Consider the following 16,717-nt stretch of genomic DNA (forward strand, 5'->3'; position numbering starts at 1 on the left):
TAGGATGAGGGGAAAACAGCACCTACATCACCATTTGGAAATATCAACATTTCGAAAGTAGGGTTTTTTTAAAGTGGAATAAAAAAATTACAATTTCAGTTCTTAGCATGGGACAAACTGTGCCCAGATCCATCAGATCAGAAACTTCTAATTGGCCCTGTGAAGCGCTACCAAAACTGTTGATGATGAGCACCTTGAGACTTAAAAAGCGACCGCTAAGAACCAAGTACACAGCATGGGGCTGAGAGGAAGAAAATTAAGCCAGAAACGCAAAGCAGAACTACCAAAACTTGAGAACATTTCCATGGGAGTCATTTTGAAAGTGCTCACAAGGAGCATACCCCCAGCAGCTCTGCTCCTTGCCCTCCTTGAGCCACAGCAACCTTGTGAGGCCGGCTGGAGCTCAGGGCTTACTGCACAGCAGGGTTTTCTACCCATTCCCTGCTTCATTACTGAATCAATGAATAATTGATACAGAGCAATTAGTGCAACAGCAAAAGCAAGTGCGGATGTATAAACCCAAACAGCAGGATCCAACAGTGCACTTGGGCAGGGCGGCCTCTGATGAGACACCTGTGGGCGTGTGAATGTTCATACCACACAAAAAACCCTGGGCTTGAAATGTCTCCGAGCCCTGGAAGGAGAAGTCCTCCTCTGTGGGAGGAAACAATCCCCTGTCAGCAGCCTGCGCTAATCCCATTACCCCGTTACTGTCATTCCCAACCGATTGCTCTGCAAACAGGGCTTGACCGGGGCATCGCCCAGCCCCAATGTGGCAGTGGCCACACTCTGCGCCTCTCCCCAGAGCCGCTCTTCTCCCTGCAGCACAGCAGTGAACAGGAGCCAGTGCTTAATCATAGAATCATAGAATCACAGAATCATTCAGGTTGGAAAAGACCCTTGGGATCATCGAGTCCAACCATCAGCCTGACTCTACAAAGTTCTCCCCTACACCATATTTCCCCAACAGCTCATCTAAATGACCCTTAAACACATCCAGGGATGGTGACTCCACCCCCTCCCTGGGCAGCCTATTCCACTCTCTGACCACTCTTTCTGGGAAAAAGTTTTTCCTCATGTCCAGCCTGCACCTCCCCTGTTGCAGTTTAAAGCCGTTCCCTCTTGTTCTGTCACTAATCCCCTGTGAGAAGAGACCAGCACCAACCTCTCTACAACGTCCTTTCAGGGAGCAGTAGAGAGTGATGAGGTCTCCCCTCAGCCTTCTCCTCCTCACACTGAACAGTCCCAGCTCCTTCAATCGCTCCTCACAGGATTTATTCTCCAGGCCCTTCCCCAGCCTCGTTGCCCTCCTCTGCCCTCGCTCCAGCACCTCGAGATCTCTCTCGTATTGAGGTGCCCAAAACTGAACACAACACTCCAGGTGTGGCCTCACCAGTGCAGAGCACAGGGGGACTGTCACCTCCCTGCTTCTGCTGGTCACACTATTTCTAATCCAAGCCAGGATGCCGTTGGCTTTCTTGGCCACCTGGGCACACTGCCGGCTCATGTTCAGCTGCTTGTCAATTAGAACCCCCAGATCTATGAGGGCAACAGCCTTGCCCATAGCAGAGGGCATGCAGGAAGGAGCCCGCTCTGCAGGTGTAGCTCGCGCCCCGCGTTTCGGTGCGACCACCTGCTGAAGGTGTCAGCAAACAACCTGGGATAAAACCTCCCCACGCCACGTACTTCAGCCGAGCAACTGGAGTTAACACAGCCTTGCCACCACCACAGCACCAAGCTGCCGCCCCCGAACCGCAGCTGCCCCGGCAGTCCCAGCACCTGGCCCCAGCCTGTCCCCTGGCCGGTGCCCTCCATCCCCACCGAGGCTGTGAGCGTGCCCACAGCTCTGATTTCAGTGGTACGGGCTGAAATTGCTGGTTGGTCCCCAGTGCCAGTAAACGGGGGGTATCCAAAGGGCTGTAAAAGTCCTGGAGCAGAAAGCTCACATTGCCAGCACAGTGCAAGGCTGCTCCCGCAGCGAGAGCCAGCCGATGCAGATGGCACAGCCACACACCGCCCAAATTTGCAAGAGAACCTCAAAAAGCCCCCGTTGCTACAAAGACCCCTTTGATCCCCCCAGATGCTGCTTGCTACCAACCATTCAGGCCCAGCCTGGTGGCAAATGAAGCCGGTCAGGAGCCACAGGTTCCCCAGGAGACAGCGGGGACCAGCCCAGCGCAGGGGTGCAGGGGACCAGCGTGGGGAACGGAGTAGATGCCTTTGATCTAAAAGGACATCAGCGCTCCCGACGGCACTGTGCTGCTTCCTCAACCTGCGGCCAGACCCTGCCCAGCGAAGGGTACAGCCCCCAGGTTGCAATCTTTAAAAGCAAAACCTACCAAATCTGGGCTCTCAGTTGCATCCCAGCAGCACGGGCCAAGCGAGCAGCATCTCTCTCCGGCAGCCCCGGCCCCAACATGTGCCCGCAGCCGCGGCTCGGCAGATGCTAGCGCAGTGCTTGGCTCTGCCTCTGCGGTTATTAATGTTCATGTCAAGCGGCAGCTGAAGCCGCCCCAGCCTCTCCCAGACACCGCTCCCTCGTGCCCCTTGTGCTATTTACGGCTCTGCTAGCAATCCCTGGAGGTACTATTACCTGCTGATAAAAGTGGATGGCCGCTCTGCCTTGAGGAAGAGCTATGTATCACCCTGAAACCTGGCACATTTGTTTTTGCAGCTCTCCTTCTCCTGCCCTGTCCTGCCCCCAAGCGACACCAAGCCACAGACCGATTTCGGTGCTTCCTGCTAAATGAATCCCTGCTGCAAGTTCCCAGTTGGGTTTTTTCCCAAACTACTTTCTATGGAGAAGGGAGAGCTCTGAAGTGGGAGATGCTCTGCACCACGGCACTTTGCCCTCTGCACTGCAATCCCCTACAAGCGGCTCTACCCAAATGGGCAGGAAGAAAAAATATACAGGGTCTCCATCCAGGGGACAGCCCGTGCATGACCATCTGCCCCTTCTCTTCTCCTGCAAGCACCAGTGCCCTCTTGTGACACCCCCATACACACTGGGTCGGGAACCAAACTGCCTTGGCTGGACATTTCTCCTCCTGGTATTACATTTTATTGACCAAGACAGGCAAGTTGCCCTGATGGCTACAGACAGAGAGCACAGCGGGGGGTGTGTGCACAGCCACTGTCACAGCCATTTGCCGGTGGTTATTTGCACCTTGGCCACCATTTGCTGATGGGTCCTCACTGCCACGGTGACAAGCTGTGCTTGGCTCTCCCCCAGCATGGACTTCAGGCACACACATGTCCCCCTGCTCCCAGGCAGCTTCAGGTTCGTGGATGCTCCTGGGATGGAGGAGGGGAAATGTGCTGCCTCCTCTTCCTTGTGGGTAGCCACAACTTTGCAGTGGTACAGGAAATGTAAAAGCTCCCTCACCCACTCTCACTGGCCACAGAGCTGAGCGAACCCTGACACCATCCAGACCTGCACACACCCACTGCACTCTGTCCATCGTTTTGGTGATACAGCTCCAGTTTTCCCAAGCTGGGCACCAGCTACTGCCTGCAGCCTCATTGGCCCAGGTAACCTGCCTCTGCAGGGTGAGTGCAGCGGGACCTGGTGCTGGAGGCTAGTGAGATGGCATCTGGGTCATAAATATCCCTGGCAATAAAAAAGCAGAGGGGTGGGAAAGGAGGGGAAGGAGTGGATCCTGCCATTGGCATTCAGCCCACAACCCTCAGCATGCTTTCCCTGACAGGGGTGACATGGTGCTGATCAGCAGTAGAACCTCTCTGCAGTGTTCTGTGCAGGGGCAGAGCATTGTCCCCTGTGCTGGATGAGGGAGGTGACAGCAGGAGCCTGAGTTGATGCAATTGGCCACTGCAGAGTGAAGGACTCATCCCAACATCACTTACAACAGAACCATGAGGTCGGCACTGGAAGCCGTTGCTGCTGCCAGCACAGATCACAGTAAGGAAACAACCACCAAAAGAAGAGGACCTGGCAGAGCAGCTCTGCCTGTGACAGGCACCAACAGGGCCATGAGCCACACACAGAACGGAGGAATCCCAAATAGTCCAAAACCAACACTGGTGGCTCCAAGGCCAAACGCAACCCTCCTGCAATCGTGCTGTCAAGCCTTGCCCTGCCACTCCACCAGGAAGGTTCTTGTTACAGGGCAGGATGCCAAGCCTCATAGAGGGCCAGGGGACCCCACGAGGGCAGGATGAAGCCATGTCTCCCAGTCCCACACCACTCTGGGCATCACCATCCAGAGCCCCCGGGCATTTCAAACACGTCCTTTGGCTTTGCAAAGATATCAGAGTTTAAGTAACTTTTGCAAGGAGTCACCTGAGCTTGGCTTCAGAGTCTGCCTGACCACATGCTCACAGTCCCCTACCACACCAGAAGGGAAGAGGCAGCTACCCAAAACAAGAGTCATTTGGGCACCGGAGAGGAGTGCTCCACCTGAGGGACAGTGCCAGCCCTACCTGGCACAGGCAGCATCCCCCCTTCGCAGGCAACACTGTGTCAAAGCACTTCCAGTGCCTTCATTAAATCACAGCAGCACTGGCTTAAACCACTTAGTCTGTGCCTTTGACCACCCCGTGCAAATGATCTCCACACCACTCAACCCCCCCGGGCTGCCAGCGCCGCTCCTGCCAGCACTCTTGCTCTTACCAGCCCTTCTGGGGATTCATGAGAAACAGACCTTCAAGGGTCTTCAAGGGCAAAAATGCCTCTGGGCGTGATGAAAGTGCCGGCGTCTGCTCACACCCCCGCTACACCACTGCACCTTCCTGCTCAGGGGGGATGTGGGAAGGATCATTGGTGATACTGGACATGGCCGGGAGAACATCGCACAGTGCCAGAGAAACAGGAGCCGGTGTTTGCCGGAGGGGAGAGGTCTGCTTTCCTAACGGCTTTGGAGCCCAGCTAAGCAAATGAACAAATAAAGCTGGAGCTGCGGCTCTCAGCTGGCCCATCTGTTCCATCACCCCTCCCCGCTGGCTCCCAGCATACACGTGCCTTGGGAGCCCACAAGCCAGCGGCACTGGGGCCGAGCAAGTGGCTGTCCTGGGCTAGCAGCCCCCAGCACCTCCATGCCACCTGGGCCAGTACCAAGAGCTGGCAGGGCTGGAAACTGAGCTTGATGGAGCCAAGGCTTGGTGCTGGGGGAGATGTTAAAAAGCCCAGTACCCCAACCCAACATCCCGTCCAGCCCCACGCAAACGGCCAGGCGAATCCCAGCCTCCCGGGGCTTTGTGCTGTGTCCCTGCACTTAGGACTGGCAGACAACTGATGTGCAAGAAGGGAATGACGACATGAAAGATCAGCCCCAGGACCCCTCAACACTCACCCAGGCTCACCTGCACTGCAGGGAATTAACAGTCAGGCTACTGCATAAAGAGGGTCTTTAAATTCATAAAAGGACATCTGAGACATGCTTTGAAGCCTCGCAGGGAGCTGTAAAATTCCCCCGCACAGCCTTCAATGCTGTGGTTGCATCTGGGGCTTGTTCCCATGAAAGAGGGCTACAAACCCAGCAAGAATATGGCTCAGGATGGGTCGATCCGGGGTAGCTCAAACTGCATCTACTTCTTTTATGTTTGTAGCCTCCTTCACACCTACTGCTACCTCTTCAACTCCTGTCCCAGCTGAATTAAAGTCAACACATTGTCCTTCTCTTGGCCCATCGGGTGCCGAGGGTGGGATCTACATGCCACCATGCATCGAGGTCACCAATGTGGATTCAAGGGTCCCATTCACTCTGATGGCAGGGGGATCTCTGGCATGGACAGTTTCCTCTAGATATTTAAGTGGACACAGCTGAACTGGAGTCTGACTCACAGGGGGACAGTGCCTCTGGTCCCTCACCCTCCCGAATTCACAGTGTTACTGAAGCAGCCTTTGGCTGTCCTCAGTAACAAGATTTTCCAGCCCAGGGTGAGAGCTGGGCTGTGCTCACTGGCATGGAACAACACACTTATTTGCTTTACTTTTGTAACCTGGTTCATAAGTACTGCCAGCTCATGCTTTAACCCTTCTTGGGGCACCCTGACAGCATGAGTGAGGTGCTGTGAGGGTGTATGGCCTAGGTCAGGCTGGCCCTCCAGGTGCTGTTGTGATGTGCTTAGCCCTGCCCAGCCTCTCACACTGTCACTGTAGAACAAAATCAGATTCTGGGGAAGCTCTGCATTTCCTGCAGCCTTGGCCATGCCCTGCCCGGTCTGCCCCCCAGCAGCAGGTGAGCAGGACTCTCTGAAGCAGAGCTGGCACAGACAGGGCAGCGGGTTCCTAGCCCAAAATGGAAGGGCTTTGGGCCAAAAATAAAGTGAGAAGGTGCAAATTCTTCCCCTCCTTCCCCATCAAACAGCCAATCGCACTCTGAATATGCTCCTGCTGAGCACAGCACCCCGTGAACGCTGGATCAGAGAGAGGTTCGCCCCACTTGTCCCCAGCCTGAGTGCTTGTCACAGCCACCCCAATGCCAGTGGTCCCTTGGCCGTGCCAGCTCAAGGGCGTACAATGGGAAATGACCCAGTGTAAAGACAAAGGGTGTTGCTGAAGGCAGCGAGGTGTTGGGGAACAGGGATTGCAGAGGGACATGGGTGCATAGCGGGGTGGGTGCCTGGGACACACCAGGGTGCTCGGGGTGAGGAAGAGAAGGCAGGACATGGGACAGGAGAGTGGTCACCCACACTCCCCCTTCCCCACGCTGCAGGAGCTGGGGCCAGCACCTGGGGGAGCGCAGCCACTCCTCCGCCTGCTGCTCCGCCGCGGCAGCCCTCACAGAGCCCTCCCCGCACCACCGCGCGGGCCCTGGTTTCAATCATCTCTCGATTACACGCTGTTTGCTCTTGTTGACAGCACATTTACTTGCACTTGTCAAGCACACTGTAAATAGTGAGAGAAACAGCTCTGCCCTTCCTGACCAGAGGAACAGCCAGGAAGGGGCCGGCCAGTCCCTCCTGGCCGCACACTCGCCGGCAGCTCATTCCCAGCACCGGAGCCAGCGCTGCCAGGAAGGGCCGGGGCGCAGGATCGGTCCACGCCTGCTCACACCGTCAGCAGCCATGGGAGAGAGACGGGCAGCCGGGCTTTGAAAAGTGCTGAGGATCCACCACCTCCCATGGGAAACAAGGGGAGCGCCCGTCCTGGACTCCCACGGCCCAAAGTCCACAGCACAAAGCGTCCGTAATTATTTAGTTTAGGGATAATCTATATCTTTCAGATAGAGCCAGCCATCATCTCCGAGGTAATCTCAGGTCACGGAGTCAGAAGGAAGAGTAATCAGCCGTTCTGAGTGTGGAAGACACAAAGAAACAAGCAGTGAGAATCAGATGGTTGTAGCAGGTTCATTATAAGCAGGGTGTTGTGGCACTAATCTTTTCCCTGGCAGCCAAACCAGCTGGAGCAGCTCCAATCCCCGGCATCTCATCCTTGCCCCTGTTCTGCAGTTTGCCATCTCTTCAATCGTGCTAATGCAATTCATCACGGGGCCAGACTGGAAACAGAACCAGTGCAGCGATGCAAGGTTCAAAAAAAGCACCATGCTCTGCGCAGATGGTCATTATTTGGCCCAAGGAGGCAGCCTCACTAACTCGATTAATTCATAAAGCTGCTCTCACTATAATCACATTGCCACCGCTGTGGTTCCTCACCAGCCCCAGCCCACCTCCAGGCTCCACGCCTCCCCATTTGGGGACATATGTCACCAAGTTGGGTCACCCTGGTGATGCGTTTTACAGATCCTTGCTCAGCACAGCCAAGGAGCAGGGAGTAGCCTCCCAGGGCAGACCCAGACCCGCAGATGAGAGTGGGGAAGGCTCTGCAGAGGAAGAAAATGTCCACAGAACAGCTCCTGTGACCTGCTGCAGCTGGCAGAATGAGTTCATCACTCAGTGAAGTTCAGCCAAGTCTTACAGGGGCAGCAGAGAAGCCACTGGAGCCCCACTTCCACCATGTCTCCTGAACACCAGGGCTAGAGAGCAGGACCACACCGACAGCCACGGTTATCCCCAGGGCTCCTCCTGCACTGACTCTGCCAGGAAAAGCCCAATGGGAGCATGGCTGGACCATCACAGCTGTGTCCCTCATGGTTTTCTCTTCCTACATCTCCAGAAGTGGATGCTACATTCACCGTATGCTTGTGTCTCCCAGAAATGAGCAGCTTTGCTCTAAAACCAGCTGCTCTGAAAGTAGCAGCCGTGCCAACACGGGCCCCATACAGGGTGCATCCTCCAGGTTTGTCACCATCCTCCCAGGAGATGTTGCTGGAGGTAGTGACAGCTCTGCAGAGCCATGTCCTGGAGCCAGAAGGACCTTCCTGCCCTTAGCGCTGCCCTAACTGGGCATGGCTCAGGGGGCCTTGAAAAACAAGAGGTGCCATCCCAAAGCCCAAAATTTGTCTGATTTCCCACAGCTCCAAGAAGTCGGCACCACACAACTTTCCTCCCTCAGTTCGGCCAGTCCAGACCCTCCTCTCCAGCTGTGCCCATCCTGCTGGGGGTCCTCTGCCCCGCTGCAGCTGTCTGCTCTGCGAAGGACGGAGGGGCACCATGAACAGCAGTGTTAACATGCTGAAGGCAGAGCCGTTCCCACCTCTCACGCTGGCGCAGCAGTTGCTGAGGCTGCTGAGGAGCTGCTCTCTGCTCAGACAGTGTCCCTTTCTCTGGCTCCAGCACACAGCTGGCGCATGGCACATCTCTGCCTGGCACTGAGGCTGCGCCAGCCCTTCGCTCCCATCACACGGCAAAGCCCACATACCCTCAGCTGGGGTCTGGCTGCGGGGAGATGAGCTGCCTCTTGCCAAGTTGGAGCAGCTTTGAAGGCTTTGCAAATCAGATTCCTGTTTGGAGCAGAAATCAGCCATGCTGAGGCCGGTATTTCCAGCTTAATTTGTCTGTTCACAGAGCACAGACACTGTTCTGTTTCCTTAAATAGACCTAGTATCAAATGACTTGTAAGCAACAAGCAAAGCTAATGGACCCCTTCTCCCTTGCAAAAAGTGACTGATTTTCCCAGCTCTTGCCTTCCAGCATCCCCAAAGATTATCTGCCCTGACAAACCAGCTGCGGTGCAGCCTGGTCACAGCAGCCCCAGCTGCAGCTCACCCATGTCAGGCTTCTGTCCGCAGCCTGACCTTGTGAGCAGCCGCCCACTCCACTCCAAGCTTGCACACCCACCAAGCATCCTTGCCTGTCCACTCAGGAGCTGCAGCCTCATACAGGGTTGCTCTTCCCTCCCCACACTGTTCCTTCCCACATTTTGGGATCAGGTTTGCTTTAAAATTGCATCCTGGGCACTTTGTACCTTGCTGGGATGGGAAATGGTGCTACGAACTCAAGTGCCTGGTGGTTGCTCTCATGCTCCTTTTCTCCCTCCTGGCGCCATGTTCCACCAGTGGGATTTCCATCAGCTTTGGTAACCTGAGACAAAACCTCCTTGTCACAACCTCAGAGGGCTCACACCAGCTCTCCACTGCACCCAAGGAGCACCCTCTTGGCTACTGAGGCACAAAAAAGCCTTAAAAAGCTTTGTGTTGTCTTCTAGAGTATTTTGTCACCTGTTCATTAGCCAGGCTCCTTCCATAACGTGGGGAGCAGACACTCTCCAGGGCTTTGCTGTGAGCCACAGCACTTGTCAGTCTAGCAGAGTGCCAAAATCCCACACCCTGCCATGAACACAGGTCTGGGGTGGGGAGAGCAAACAGCAATATCACCCAAAAACCCAAACGGTCCCAGAGCACGTGTTGAGATGGAGAGTCGCCAAGATCCCCCCAGTTTAGGATCTATTTGAGATGCTCAGATCTGAACGTGTCCCTGCACAGCTTCATCCTGGAGGATCCCCCAGCCCATGGTGGGATCACACCCAGCCAAGAGCAGAGCTGTGCCAAGCCCCCAGCAGCAGCCCCATCACAGGCACCCCCCCAGTGCTGAGCCACCTGGGACCCCTGCCCAGGCACTGTGTCATGGCAGCAAGATGCATCACAGGAAAATAAGAGAGATGGCAGAGTCTTGTCACCTCGTTGAATTAGCTGCCCTGGGCTATTTGCATTTCTAGAGGTTTGGTTGGTAAGGAGGTTCTCAGGCTTTGTATGTTGTTGCTATTTTAGTATGTCTGAAACGTGCAGGAAAAGGAATCTGGAGGCTCTGCCTCCTGCGGAGATGTTTGTGCTGACCCAGTTTGGGACGCTGCAGAGCCAAAGCCTCCGGACCTGTGCAGCAACGCAGTCGCCTGCTCCTGCTTTTGCCCGCAGCACGGTGAGAGTGAGTCGCCTGCCTTTGAGACAGACCATGCACCAAGGCTGCATCCACCCATCAACGTGGGGCAGGAGCTGTTTCACCACCATGCATCAGACGTATCCGGCTGCCTTTACCCCTGAGATCCCCATCTGCCTCACTTAAAGCTCTTTAAACACTCAGCACAGGGTGTTTCTCTTCTCCCAGAGCAGAGGGTCACCCACCAACGGTCCGAACCCAATCCCTGGGGGATGAGATGACTCCAGCAGAGATTGCCACTGTCCCAGACAACTCTGTGGTGGCAGCCCCAGCCCCAAAGCCAGGGAGATGGGAGGTGTTAACTACATCCACGCAGGGCAGGCGTGCCCGACAGTGCTTCAAACCTGCTCCACGCACACATTTCTCTTGCCAGTGCAGCTCTCTGGCCAGGCTGAGGCTCTTCAGTGTGGGAAAAGTGCTGGTGCTGTCTCGCTAGGTATGAAAAACAGCACTCATCAAACGACCTTTCTGTGCTTTGAGGCTGTCTGTGGGGTCCAGATCAAACGCTTGAGCCCAGCTGAGTGCACAGAAGGGGCAAATCTCTGCACCACTAATCCCATGACCTCAGCCTTTTAATCAGAACCCAGAGATCACGGCCTGAAGCTCTTCCTCTGCCTTCAGTCCTCTGCCCTAGAGCCGAGCTCTGGGGGAAGGCCGTACGCCGGGTTGCACGGCCTCAGCTGTCCAAATACAGATGCTGGGAGGCGTCAGAAGCAGCCTGCTCACTGAAGCCTGCCTCGACTCAGGTCAGCGGATGCAAACGCAGTATCTGCTTCCCCGAGCAGGGCAGGAAGCTGCAGACGCAGCAGTGCCTGAGTACAAACTCGCTTCTCACCTGGCAAAAAACCAGCCCCCAGAGCAGCTTGGCTGGCCGGAGCATCACTGGAGCAAAGCCCCAGCCACAGGCAGAGCCCCGCAATGCTCTGAGTGGGGTTTTCAAGCTCCCGCATGGGTCTCTTACCTTGTTCTCTGTAGGAGCTGATGCCGGATGTTGCTGCTTGGTGATGTTCTCAGCCAGACACCAGCAGATCCTCTTCTTCTGCTCCTGGGAGTAAGCCTCCAAACTTAATAAGCACTCCGACTTCTGACGTAAAGGAAACACAGGCAGAGAGAAGGTCATTAGCTATGTGTCGCAGGGCCTGGCTTTGTTTGCAAACTACTTGCTTCCAACACACTGTATCAGATGAACGTAAGTATAATGGGAGAGCTCACACCAGTGTACTCTGCTCTGGGCACGAGAATGCAAAATAGAAGGGAAATCAGCTTCACGGTGGCATCTCCTCCAGAGAGAGGGTGGAAAGCTGCTGTGGTGCAGAGCAGCAGCCTTCTGCTTTAATAAGCAGGAGCAGAGTAGTAAGGCACGGGCAGAGCACCAGCAATTCTGCACCCTCTGCCACCACAGTGGAAACGTGTCTATTAAGCTAATTTAGAGGGTGGAAATTGCTCCATGCTGTACACAAACATTAATGAGGCGCCTTCGCATGAACTGATGAAAACAAGCGCCTTTGGGCTGGGCGGGGCTGGGAGGAAAGCAGACCTCAGGAGATGCTCCAGACCAGCTTCGCCTGTTCTGCTCCTTACTTAGAGCACACATCAGGGGTTGTTTTGAGGATGATGCTCCAGCTCTGGTCACGCACTGTCTGTGAGCAACGTGCAGTGAGGAAGGAATTAACAGAAATGATGGGAATTCATTCCAGCTGAGCCCACCTCCCTCATGCCCTAGCCCCTTCCCTGCACACACCCTTTTTGATATGGGCATGATCCTCTTGGACAGTTTTCTTTGGGCCAAATCCCACTCATTTAAGAAACTTTCTGACCAACTTCTCTCAGCAAGTGTCTCCCAGCCCTTATATCGCTCATCTCTTGTGCTAAAAATTATGCATTAGTAACATTTGCTGCCCACTGGAATTTTGCAGGTTTTGCTTTAAAAAGGGTCCAGAAATTTCCATGGCTGGATCATCTCCTTCTGTGGCCAGATATGGGAAAAAAAAAAAAAAAAAAAAAAAAAAAGCAGAACTTTAGTACAGAACTGCAAAGAAAGAAAAAAGTCTTCTACTAAAGGGGCATGAAAAAGGTCTTTCATTTCCCCCTAGGATTTCCTTCCAGAAGGGCAGGTCTCCAATAGACTGTTTTTCCCAGAAAGGTCAGAGAGAACTAAGGAACTTGCAGCTTTGTGACTCCAAAGACACAACACAAGCAAAAGGGGAAATGCCTTTTAGTCACACCATTTAAAACACTGTTTTTATTGGATGCTAATTCATTCACATTTAACCCAAAATCCCTACTAAAGCAGTAAATAAAGCAACCTCCCATGTTACCTCTAGTTCAGTCCTTTTCCCCTCCAAGGAGACTTCCAGGAAAAAGATTTGACCTTTCTTAGTCTGGACATCACCACATCTATTCCTACAGCCGAAACACTCTTAAACACAGAAGATGCATGCTTGGGCTTACTGAGAACTATCTAAATGGAATAGAGAGGTTTGTGACTCAGGGACACAAGGTGGTGGGGCTGCCCCTTGCCCCCCAGCTCCTGAGTTGCAGTGATGCTCTGAGAATCGCCCAGAGCATCACAGTGCTCCTTCTCATTCCAGGTGTCTCAGTCTCTCCCAGTCCCAGCTGTACCACTGTAATATCCACCCGTCCCTAGGAAGGTCCCTCATCATTCCTGCTTTCAGAGGAAATCCAGGCTGGCATTTCCCCGCCCCGCACTTGGGGCCTGAAGTGAATGGCAGCAAGGTCTCAGCAGACCCTAAAAGATCAGTACAGCTGCAAGGAGTCCAGCGTCCACACTGATGCTGTAACTACTGCACACTCCTGTCCCTACCAAGCTTCTACAATTTCCCCCTTTGTGAGACTTAAAGCAATTCCAAGGACATCTCATATCCCCTTGCTTGTAACGGATGCACAGCTCACCTACCCCTGCTCTGCAGCCCCGTGCTGATTCAATTACAGTCCCCATCTCTTTGATTGAATTTAGCATAAAGCGGTGCTCAGCCTGCACTGGCTGTTGAGAGCAAAGTGCCTCTCTCCCCCTGGTTCAGCCTCAGCCAGCCAGAGAGACTCCCTGGCCCCAACCGCCTCAGAATATTAAAGCCAGGAGAGGAGATTGCCCTCTGGCCAAAAGTCAGAGGATAAAGTCAACTAGCCCAACGTGTGTCCTGGGCAAGGCTGAGGAGGAACATGAACAGCCAAAATTGCATTTATTCAATCTGTACACATTTTACTACCATTTCTGTGCTACAGCAGTGAGACCTCAGCACTTTACGCCTTCATAGTGATACTTAACCTCTCCAACACCCATTTCCCAGGGGAAGAGCTCTGTTTCTCTCTCTTCTATCAACCTGCTCCCCCCAGTAACGTTCAGCTGAGTTGGGGAAAGAGGCAGCCCAACCCACAGGGGCTGAGCACCTCCCAGCTGCCTCTAAAGCACAGGCTCCGGCTTGCAAAGTCCTTTGGGATCCAGCCAGACGGAGGGCAGACACGTGAAGGACTGATGGTTCTACGGGATAAAGCTCTACCGATGGCACGTGTCCCAGGAGCCCATCCCCTGCCCAGCTCAGCACTCCGGCGCACCGGGGAGGCTGGAGCAGGGAGGGTGGCTAACACAGGGGCTGCGCCATGTCCTGCGCACGCTGCCTCGCTCAGGGATCACTCTGGGAACAGACCTCCCCACTATTGTTTTCATTCAGGGAGGCTGCTGCTTTGCCTGCCAATATTTACAAAGAGAAAACAGGGTTTAATCTCACAGTGCTGGGAAAGGAGGATGCAGATGGCGTGAAGGGGGCGTTTGCGACTAGATAAAGCGAATGACTGAAGTGGCTGCCAGTTGCTTTCTGCCTGCCTTCACTCCAGCGTTCTGAAAAACATGTTATTGCAGGTGTTGCGTGCCGACTGACATGAGAGCCTCTGGTGAGCCCACGGCTCCGGGGCAGTGCCAGACCCTGCGCCAGCACAAAACCCAGTACCAGTACTGCCCATAGGAGAGCAGGAGGAAAACACAGGGCATGTATCGCAGAGGAGGACGCACACTAGCCAACACAAGCCCCAAACGGGCCCTGCTACAGCCAGGGATTATCTGCAGGAAAATATTCCTTTTGCTCCATGGGAAAAGCTCACCCTTGCGGACGCTCCCCCAGACTGAGACCCAGCCCCACTGCATCCAGGAGCACGGGGAGGTAACAGGCAAGGGGTCTGCCCAAGCAGAGCTCCTGGGTACCCCAGCAGACACCAACCAAAGAGAGACTGTTGGCTCCATAGCCCATAGATCAGCCAAGGACCTCCCACAGAATGGCACCACACCGCAGGAGAGGCCTCCAGACCCTACGTAGCAAGACCCTACACTGCAGACATGCCCCTCTGTGCAGGACCCAGCACAACAGCAGCTGGTACACAAGTGTGGCTCTACATGACACTGCAAAGCTAAGATTAACAACAACAATGAGCTAGCCTCAGCCTGACACCTCCAATGCCTTGAACTCGGTGACCAGCCTGGCCCTGGGGCTATCTCATCTCACCACTGCCTCCCCCAGCTGTGCTAGCAGACCTTGCTCCCAGGGGGTGGTCAGGTCCTTGGGTGGATGTTCCCCCCGCAGATCAGGGGGATGCACTTCTGCTCCTTTCCCCAGGCTCCTCTCCTCTGCAGGGTTTATGGAAAAGTGGTTCAGGGACAGGGCTGGCAGCCTGGCTCAGCTCTGCCCAGCCCCTGGCCTCGAACATTCAGAGCATTGGTCCGTGGCCAAACCCAGCAGAGATCCCAGAGGGGAAGTTCCTCGGAAATGGGCTCCAGACTACAATAGCTTTTAAAACGCAGAGCAAACCTTCCACCAGCGAAACAGCAAGCCCTGGGAATATCCTGTGCACAAAACATGGGCAACTGCTGGCTGGTTATTTCAAGACGCACAGAGCTAGGTCTGATAAGAAAGTTCAGTTTGCTCCCGTGCTAAGCTGTGCTGGGGGGTGCAGGGGACCATGTCTCTTCCTGTGGTTTTTGGACTCCTGGACACACTGGTGGTGCCCAAAAACCAAACACTGGCAGTAACAGCCAGGGCCCTATTGAAAGCTGGGGTGACCAAAAGGTGACAGGATCTCACAGGTGCTTGCACAGATGATGTGCACGGAGCTGCCGTTTGCAGGGCACAGCAATCTCGGCAGAGAAGCATCGCTCACTGCTGTGTGGCTTGTTTTCGGGCCAGGGACACTCTAATAGGTGAAGATGAATGATAGATGTGCCCATCCTTCCTCATGACACCAAGGGCTGGCTCTTAGGAAATGGGTTTTCATTGTCCTACAGACACCCATGAATCTGGAGAGGCACCAAGATAGCAAAGTGGACCTGCTACGTCATGGTGCGGAGCCACCAGTGGCTCCAACTCACTCCAGGCCAGACAGACCCTGTTGCACTTAGATGCTACTGTTAAGGAGGGGGAAGATGGAGAAGTAATGCCACGGGAGCACTGTTTCATGGCACAGCCTGGAGGATGCTAAGCCTCCAGGAGGAAAAGCCAGCCTCAATAACCTTTTCCACCCATTTTGGAGCAGCCAACAAGGACACGGGGCTTGGTCTGTTTTCGCAGGCCAGACGGTTGTCCTTAAGTGGCTCATCAGATAACAGCCTTCACAGGAATCCCCAGCCCTGAGACTAGCCAGGCATGGAGCTCCCACTGCAAACATCACTCTGGCAAACAGAGAGCAGGTCCACCACCTTCCCACTCTGCAAACATGCTTTCCTCTCAGGCAAGAGGACTCAGAGCTGAGCAGCCCCAGCAACAGTAAGACTAAGCTTACCCACCCGCTGCAAATGCAGCCCCAGAGCTGTCCCTGGCTCTTCCCCCAGCACAGCCTCAAAGAGAGCAAGCTCCAGCCTGTGGAGCCAGCCCCAGGGAACAGCAGTTTGCCTCCAAAATCACTCTCTGGTGCCTGGGTCTTTTAAAAATCTCTCTAGTACTGTAACTGCATCATATTGGCTCTTATTTTTGCCAACATTTGGGAAATGTGACCACAGAATTAAAGCTGGGAAAAAAAATGAAGAATTTCTGCTCCAACAAGCACATTTTGTGGTCATCTCAAAACTCATATTTAGGTTGAACTGTGTAAAGATTCACAAAACCAGGGAAGCAGAGCACCCCCCCTTTACCTGTTTCTCCAAGTGAGAACAAACACTCCCTGCTCTGCCTGAAGAGACCTGAACTGGGAGCTGTCAGTGCCCAGGAGCTGCCCTGTCCCCAGGCTGTGGGTTATGCTAACCCAGGGCTTCTGCTACTGGTGTCATTCCACATCACCCAACCTGGGTAAATGTGTGCTGGCAGAGGAGACAGAGCCCGGGGGCTTGTCTGCACAGAGAAGCAGCTTGGCCACCAGCTCCAGAGCCATCGTTTTGCACGCTCTGGCTCCGGGCACGTGCCACTAGAGTGCTGGCTTGAACCAGATGAACGTTTCAGTTGCGGTTGAAATTTGAGGCATGTCATGGGGCTGCTGGGTAGGGCTG

General features: G+C 54.4%; 1 protein-coding gene across 2 annotated transcripts in view; it reads right to left on the reverse strand.

The window, feature by feature from the left end:
- Positions 1-16,717, reverse strand: part of RGS3 (regulator of G protein signaling 3) — an 88,546-nt gene that overhangs the window by 15,194 nt on the left and 56,635 nt on the right. For both annotated transcript variants that reach the window (XM_074891144.1, XM_074891145.1), the window contains one exon: positions 11,195-11,317. In XM_074891144.1, coding sequence (XP_074747245.1) covers positions 11,195-11,317 — 123 coding nt within the window. The remainder of the gene's footprint in view (positions 1-11,194; positions 11,318-16,717) is intronic.

The sequence above is a fragment of the Strix uralensis genome, chromosome 21 (assembly GCF_047716275.1).
Source record: "Strix uralensis isolate ZFMK-TIS-50842 chromosome 21, bStrUra1, whole genome shotgun sequence".
Taxonomy (NCBI): Eukaryota; Metazoa; Chordata; class Aves; order Strigiformes; family Strigidae; genus Strix; species Strix uralensis.